This window comes from Corapipo altera, unplaced genomic scaffold, assembly GCF_003945725.1.
Source record: "Corapipo altera isolate COAL_440 unplaced genomic scaffold, ASM394572v1 174, whole genome shotgun sequence".
Taxonomy (NCBI): Eukaryota; Metazoa; Chordata; class Aves; order Passeriformes; family Pipridae; genus Corapipo; species Corapipo altera.
Window position 1 is genome coordinate 130,599 of NW_020885022.1, and position 7,423 is coordinate 138,021.

Genomic DNA, 7,423 nt, shown 5'->3' on the forward strand with positions numbered 1-7,423 from the left:
ATCCTCCTTGGTGGGACAGGGACATCATCCTCCTGGAGGGGACAGGGACATCATCCTCCTGGAGGGGACAGGGACATCATCCTCCTGGAGGGGACAGGGACAGCCTCCCCCACGGGCCCTGCCGTCACCGGTGCCGTGGCCCTGCGGGGGCTTTCCTCCCTCCCCGGGGCTGTCTGGGGCGCTGTGCGGGCCGTGGGATCCCCCGGGACCCCCCCGGGACCCCCCGGGAGGACACGGCCATCGATGTGGTCCCACGCTGCAGCCCCCCCTCCCGCGCCAGGCCCACGGGTGGGGGATGTCCCGCGTGGGACCCCCCCCCTTCACCCCACGCCACCGTGCAGCCACAGAGGGTCCCCCGGGGTGCCCCACGGCGGTCTCGGTGCCAGAGCCACACGCAGGTCGCGCTGGGTGTCCCTCGGCCCCGTGTTCCCCCCGCCCCCCTCCCCTCCTTCCCCAGGACGGGGCGGGACCCCCGGGAGTCACAGACCACGCCCACCCCAAATATCATCCAGCTCAATAGACCACGCCCACCAGGGTACCGCCCCTTTTCAAGCCTCGCCCCCCCTGAAGCCACGCCCCCATCTCCCCGGCGAGCGCGCCCTTCGACAGGCCACTCCCCCAGACAGCTATTTTGCATGACCACGCCCATTTTTAGCCCCACGCCCCACCCATACAAACCGTTCAGCTTTAGGCCACGCCCACTTCACGCAGGCCACGCCCCTTTCCTAACTCCCAGTCTGCCTCCCCTCACCAAACCACGCCCCCTCACCAAACCACGCCCCCTTCCTCCGCCAAACGCTCTCTTTCCAACCGCTCCCTCCCTCCCTGCCATCCCTCCCTCCCTGCCATCTCTCACTCCCAGCCATCCCTCGCTCTCTGCCATCCCTCGCTCTCTGCCATCCCTCAGTCTCTGCCATTTCTCCTCCCCTCACCAAACCCCGCCCCCTCCCCAAGCCCCGCCCACTTTTCTTCCCCTCCAAACGCGCCCTTCTCAAACCACCCCCTCCTTCCCCCAGACCCCTCCCCTTCCCTTAACCCCGCCCCCTCAGGCCCCGCCCCTCCCTCGCGCCGTTCCCGACATGCCGCGCGCGCGGAAGGGGCGGTGCCGCCGCCGCAGCCGCGCCTTTTCCGTGAGGGCGGCGAGGCGGAGGAGCGGCAAGATGGCGGCGGCGGCCGTGCTGGAGCTGCAGCGCGCGCAGTCCCTGCTCTCCACCGACCGCGAGGCCTCCATCGGCATCCTGCACTCCATCGGTGAGCGCCCCGGCAACCGCCGCGCCCACGCCCCGCGCCCGCAACGCGCCCGCAACGCGCCCCCCCCGGCGCCCCGCGCCGCTGCTGACTCACCGTGCGGGCAGCGCGGCCTTGGGCCCGGCCCGCTCCGCGCCGCGGGGCTATGGAGGAGTCGGAGCCGGCGCTGTGTGAGCGTTGATGTGTGAGGGGGTGCTCGGGCTGTGCCGGTTCGCGGGGGGTTCGCGTTGCGGTGCCGCGGCCGCGCTGAAGGGCGGGCGGCGAGGGCTCCTCCTGCAGCTCTGGAATCCCCTGTAAACCCTCTCAGCGCCGCACACGCTCAGCTTTGAGGGGGTTTTTCGTTGTGCCGCGGCTCGGTTTGAACTCCTCGCCGGAGAACTTCACCCCGTGTTCGCTCTGCTCGTCCCTGGCGGGTGCTGGTGGCACCCCCTGCCCTGGGCGTTTATTGGAGGTGTTGAAGGGGTTGTCGATGATTTGGGAGTAAGAGAGTGGAGAGCCCTCGAAACCGGTGCAAAAGCACTGACGCCTTAATTCTTGTGCCGCGCGGGGACTCTGCGGAGGTGCCGTGTCCCGCTGTCACCCCGCTGTGCCGGGACGAGTTTTCCCGGTGCTCGTGTCCGGGCTCGGAGGGGCTGTCAGGGCTTTAGGAGTTGTTCGTGCCTCCCTCGGTGTTTTGCTCATTGTTTAGGGGTTGGTGTTCTCAAGTCGCGTTGGGCCGGGTCAGGCTCAGTCAGGACAGCCCCGGCTGTGGGTCGGGGGATCGGGAGCAGCCCAGAGTGTCGTGCGATGCTTTTCTCCTTGAGAGCAAAGTTCCCTCTGTTTGGGCACCACACTGAGTTACAGGGGCTGAGAGCCACAGTCTGGGCTCCTGGAGGGTTTAGTCCCCTCAGAGCTGGGATTTTAGCTCTGTTTGTGGGGAAGTTGGAGGGATTCCCTGCGCTGGGGGTGGCGGCAGGGAAGGAAAGGGATAACTCATGAATTGGTGCTTCTGGGTGTCATTTGGCCCTTTACCTGCCCGGGAGCAGAGTCACTCACCTGGCAGAGTGTAGCAACACTGCCAGCAGCTGTGACACCTGAGTGAGGGGGGACATACCCACCTCTCAGAGATGGTGTTGTGCTGCATTTCATCTACAGGATCTCAGCTTAACACACAGAGCAGCACCATTAGCAATCCCAGAGTGGGATAACCCCGGAAATCCCATTAAATGCCCTTTATTTGGTTCTCTGGCTCTGGTGTGTGGTGGTGTCTGTAAATGCCACTTGCACAGCTGGACAAGCTGAATGAGACTGTTCAGAGCTGGGATTGCAGTGGGGTCTGTCAGCTGTGATACTCTCATGGAGCACAGGCAAAGCTCTGCAAACTGAATTTAAACTTCCCACAGAACCTGCCCCCCTGACCTCTCGGGCTGGGCCGAACTCACCGGTGCCTGTGGGATCAGCTCCTGCTTTTGGGCACCTCTCCAGGAGCTGACCAGCAGGGATTGTCCTCTGGAACAGCACCAAAGCAACTTTTCCTGTGTTTTTTTCCCCAGTGAAACGTGATGTCCAGGAGAACGATGAGGAGGCAGTGCAAGTCAAGGAGCAGAGCATCCTGGAGCTGGCATCACTACTGGCCAAGACTGGGCAGGCAGAAGGTGAGTCTGAGATCCAGCTGAGCTGACAGGAGGTACTGCAGCCAGTGGGTTTAGTCTCATTATTTATGGGACAGCAGGAAAAGTAGCTTTTGGCAGGGAATGTTTTCTCAGAGACAGGACAGAAACTAAACTAAAAAAACCCTGAAAAAATAAATAACCAACATAAAATGTTAATCTTGTGCTGCTTGTCCCAGTGTCCCAAATGATGCTGCTGTACAATTCAGTCTGTGACCCTTGGACGTGTTGGTCTTTTAGTACAAGTGATTAAAGTTTTGTTAAGTCGTTATGTTTGGGATGAGAAGTGTCTCCTGATTGGTTTTTAATTACCTCAGAGCCTTGTTTCAAATGGGAAAGTTTGTCCCATAAAGTCCTTTGTCTCCAGCAGCTTCCCTCACAATTAATTGATTTATCTGCTGGGCCATGACATCAGCAAAGCCTGCCCAGCTCCACATGGGAGCAGGATGGGACAGTCCCTCCATTGTGAGGGGACAGAGATGGAGCTGAGTTCTCTGTTCAGTGATTATTTAGAATCTGTTCCTGTCCTGTTTCCTCAGGGCAGGGGGTTGGTTATTTTGCACTCAGCAGTTTGGGGTTGTCTTTGTGCCTTTTTCGAGGGCCCTTTTCACCTGGAGCATTGCAGGAGCTGTCACACCATGTCGGTGTTCCCTGGCCAGGCTGCAGCCCTGGGGTTTCTGCCTGTGCACAGCAGTGGGTCAGGGGGAGGAGGGGAAGGTGTGTGCTCTTAAGGCTGGCACTGGTGGGGAAAGCAGCCCAGCAGGAGGTTTAATCACACAGGAATTGGACTGGGACACCAGAGCTGACACTGGGAAGGCTCAGTGAGGGCTCAGGGAGCTGCTGATCCAGAGCACAGTTTATATTTGTTGGGGAATTACCCCCTGGTGTCCCACTGTCCAACCTTTTGAAACATCTCTTTGACTGGGCCATTTAAGTGCTCTGCCCATACCCACAGGTGTTTTGAGCATTCCAGACCCCAACCCCACTGTGGATCCCATTTAAAAGGGCTGGGGACAGGACGTGACTGGCCCTGAGAGCAGTGCTGGAAACAAAGGTGCTGTTCGTGTCCCTTCACTCAGGTGTGCACCTCTGATTCCTGCTGGGAGCTCCTTCCAGAGCCTCTGGGGCACAATAAACCCTTCCAGCACAGGATTCCTGCAGGAAGGCCTGGAGCAGGACAAAGGAAACTGCTGTACAAGTGCCCCTTTCCTGATTGAAGTCAGTCAGCTCGGTGTGGGTGTCACTGTGCCAGTGCCCTTTGCACTCTGCTGTTTACTCATGTAGAAAAAACCAAACGTGGTTCTGCCCCTGCACCGAGGGAGATGTGAGTGTTTGGGCCAAAAAGGGGGAAACCATCACCGGGGTCTCCTCAGGTCAGTGTGGGATGTGCTGCTGGGGAGCAGAACTGGGAGCAGAGTCCATGTGGCCTCCTCATCTCTGCAGAGCTTGGAGTAGTCTTGAGTTTAAGTGGAAGTTTTACACCAGTGTAAAGAACTCCAAGGTTTTTTGAGAGGGTGGGCAGCTAATAGATTTATTTCTTTTTAAAGGGAAGACTAAGAAATTGAAAATAACAACGTTAACTCTTCAAACACAGGGTTAGGAAGGAGCAAACTTGAAATGTATTTGCAGGGTGTTAGAGAGAACACTGAACTGCAGAGTGATTTTGTTCTGGGTAGAAGAAAATTAATGTGGTGACATTAACAGGCCAGTTGTGTGTGTGTAGATGGGAGTGGGATCAGCAGGATGTGCTTTCTGGAGATGTGGTGGAACTGGGGGGGAAGGAATGGGTACCCCAGCTTGGGGCTGTGCTGGTGCTGTGGGAGAGGCTCTGTCACCTTCCCTTCCTGTCCCTTTTCCAGGTTTAGTTTTAGCAAGTGGTGACAGGTGACAGGTTTGAGGTGTTGCAGTGCCCAATATCCCTAGAAGTGGATACTGGGAAGAAATCCTTCCCTGGGAGGGTGGGGAGGCCCTGGCACAGGGTGCCCAGAGAAGCTGTGGCTGCTCCTGGATCCCTGGAAGTGTCCAAGGCCAGGTTGGACGGGGCTTGGAGCAACCTGGGCTGGTGGAAGGTGCCCCTGCCCATGGCAGGGGTGGCACTGGATGGGCTTTAAGGTCCCTTCCAACCATTCCATGATTCCATGACTCTGCTGAATTGCAGCCTTTGTTTAGAAAAACAACAGTAATACCAGTGACCCTCTTCAATCCTGTATCCTTATCAAGCAGATAAACTCATAGATCAATTCCTTTTTTTTTGTGACAGTTCTAGGTTTTTATAGAATTGGAATAACTCGGATCAGGAATTTGGATCCATGATGTGTGAGCTCATGGAAGCACTTTCCCCGAGGATGAGCAGCAAGGCTTAATTTTCCAGAGCTGCTGCTCATCACTTCTCCAGAGCTGTCAATCACACCCCTTTACCAGGCATTGCATTCACTTGAAAAAAATAAAATCCTAAAAATAGTTGATAGTTATGTTGGTAGGGAAGAGAAATTTCTGTGGGAACTTTGATCCCGTGTGGCTGAACGTGTGGTTTGCAAAGTGCACGGCTGGATTCCAGCTGTTGACTTGGGTTTCTCCTGAGTTCTGGGGCAGCTGCAGAGCACATCAGTGGAAAGGTTGGACACATCCTGCATTATGTTTCACCTGATTTTTCTTTTTTTCCTCTAAAGTTCCTGTGGGGAAGAGTATGTTGGGCGCTAAAGCCATGATTCCACTGGTCCTGAGGGGCTGGGGTAGCACAGGGTTGCACGGGAGGAGGTGCTTGGGAGTGGTTGAGAGGTGATGGACCCAGAGCCCCCCTTCCCAGCTCACATCCTGATCCCTGGGAGTGGCTCTGTGCAGAACTGAGGTACTGGAAGGAGCTGTGTGCTGCTGTTGTGGGGGGTTGTTTGCTGTGTGTGAAACCCCCAAGTGTTTGGCTTGGGTTCAGATGGTTGGGATTTGCATCCATGAGTGGTACTGGGGGTTAAATGGACCTCAGAACAGGAGTGGTGTGGGTGAAGTGGGACAGCAAATATCAGTTCCTTGTGGAATCAAAGCTGGGCGCTGTAAGGGCTTAGATATTAAAGCAGCTGTACCTTAGTTCTAGAAAAACTTGCCCATGTGTGCTCTGGCAGAGAGAAAGTCAAACTTTTCTGAAGGCTAAGGCCTGACAGAGCATCTTGTTTTGTTCCCTGTTCCAAGTATTTAATTGTGGAAGGATTCAGGGTCTCTTGCACTGCAGTTTGGGAATGAGGCTGCTCTGAAGATCCAGGGCACACCCCAGATAAGTTCTGTTTGTTCTAAATCTGCACTTTGAGATGTTTGGAAATGTCAGTACAACATCATTCCAGGGCCTAAAGGGGCTCCAGGAGAGCTGGAGAGGGATGTGGGACAAGGGCCTGGAGGGACAGGACAAGGGGGAATGGCTTCCTACTGCCAGAGGGCAGGGTTAGGTGGATATTGGGAAGAAATTCCTCCCTGTGAGGGTGGGGAGGCCCTGGCACAGGTTGCCCAGAGAAGCTGTGGCTGCCCCTGGATCCCTGGAAGTGTCCAAGGCCAGGCTGGACGGGGCTTGGAGCAACCTGGGCTGGTGGAAGGTGTCCCTGCCCATGGCAGGGGGTGGCACTGGATGGGCTTTAAGGTCCCTTCCAACCCAAACTATTCCATGATCACTATGAGTGATTGGAGTGGAAAAAACTGGGTTCCACTTCTTAGGAGTGTGAGACATGAATTGTATCAGACTTGGTTAAACTTAAAATAAATAGGTTGAAAAAGTAAAAAATATGAGGAATAATTTTTAGATATTAGTAAGATATTCTCATGACAGTTACTTTGCATTACTGCTAAATGAAATATGGAAGAAACCTTGTTTTCATTTGTTTTTGTTGGAATCCTCCCAAACTGAAATCCTCCTGATACTCCCCCATATACCAATTGAAATAAAATTAGTCTCTTATTTTAGTTCTGATTTGATACCAGTTTGAAACAGAGTATATTGCAGATTCCTGAATTAGTCATTGCAAGTCTTCGTTTGATTTTTCTTTTATTACTGTTGAGTCTTGTAAACACAGTGGTGTGAGATCCACCTGATATTTGGGTGAGACTCAGACATCTGGGGCAAATAGCTGTGATTTCAGTGTAAACCCCTCTGCTGATGAGTCAGCACTGAATCCTGCCCTGCTGGAAGATCATCTTCCCAAACTGTAAACAGCCCTGGCTGGGACCTGCCCCGCTGGCCACGTGTTGTTTGTTGTAGGAGACTTTTCACTTGTGCAATTCCAACAGGTCACTCCCAGGGTGACAGCGACTCCTGGAGCTGCTGTGCCCTGACAGCCACATTCCTGCTCTCTGGGAATGACACTTTAGGGTGTTTCTTCTTAAAGACAGACTTTTCCTTCTTCCACCTCTTCTAAAGACTCAGTTTATAGCTTAAAATGTACCTCTTACGAGCAGAAATGTAGTTATGTGAGGTAAGAGCTGATCAGGTAAAGGTGTAGCTGGAGTGTTAAGGAATGTCATTTTCCAGCAGTTGGAGTGTTAAGGAA

General features: G+C 54.7%; 2 protein-coding genes across 4 annotated transcripts in view; both read left to right on the forward strand.

Annotated features, from left to right (window-relative positions):
• The first annotated feature begins 295 nt into the window (after positions 1 to 295).
• Positions 296 to 7,423, forward strand: part of CDK5R1 (cyclin dependent kinase 5 regulatory subunit 1) — a 24,393-nt gene continuing 17,265 nt past the window's right edge. Inside the window, exons 1-2 of the mRNA XM_027667914.1 lie at positions 296 to 398; positions 1,050 to 1,125. Of these exons, the coding sequence (XP_027523715.1) occupies positions 296 to 398; positions 1,050 to 1,125 (179 nt within the window). The remainder of the gene's footprint in view (positions 399 to 1,049; positions 1,126 to 7,423) is intronic.
• PSMD11 (proteasome 26S subunit, non-ATPase 11) overlaps positions 1,107 to 7,423 on the forward strand; it is an 18,377-nt gene continuing 12,060 nt past the window's right edge. The window contains exons 1-2 of one of the 3 annotated variants that reach the window (XM_027667858.1): positions 1,107 to 1,251; positions 2,781 to 2,882. In XM_027667858.1, the coding sequence (XP_027523659.1) occupies positions 1,161 to 1,251; positions 2,781 to 2,882 (193 nt within the window). In that variant the 5' untranslated portion in view covers positions 1,107 to 1,160. Of the gene's footprint in view, positions 1,252 to 1,332; positions 1,419 to 1,599; positions 1,729 to 2,780; positions 2,883 to 7,423 lie in introns of those variants that run through there. The other 2 variants (XM_027667859.1, XM_027667860.1) reach the window with 2 other exon arrangements.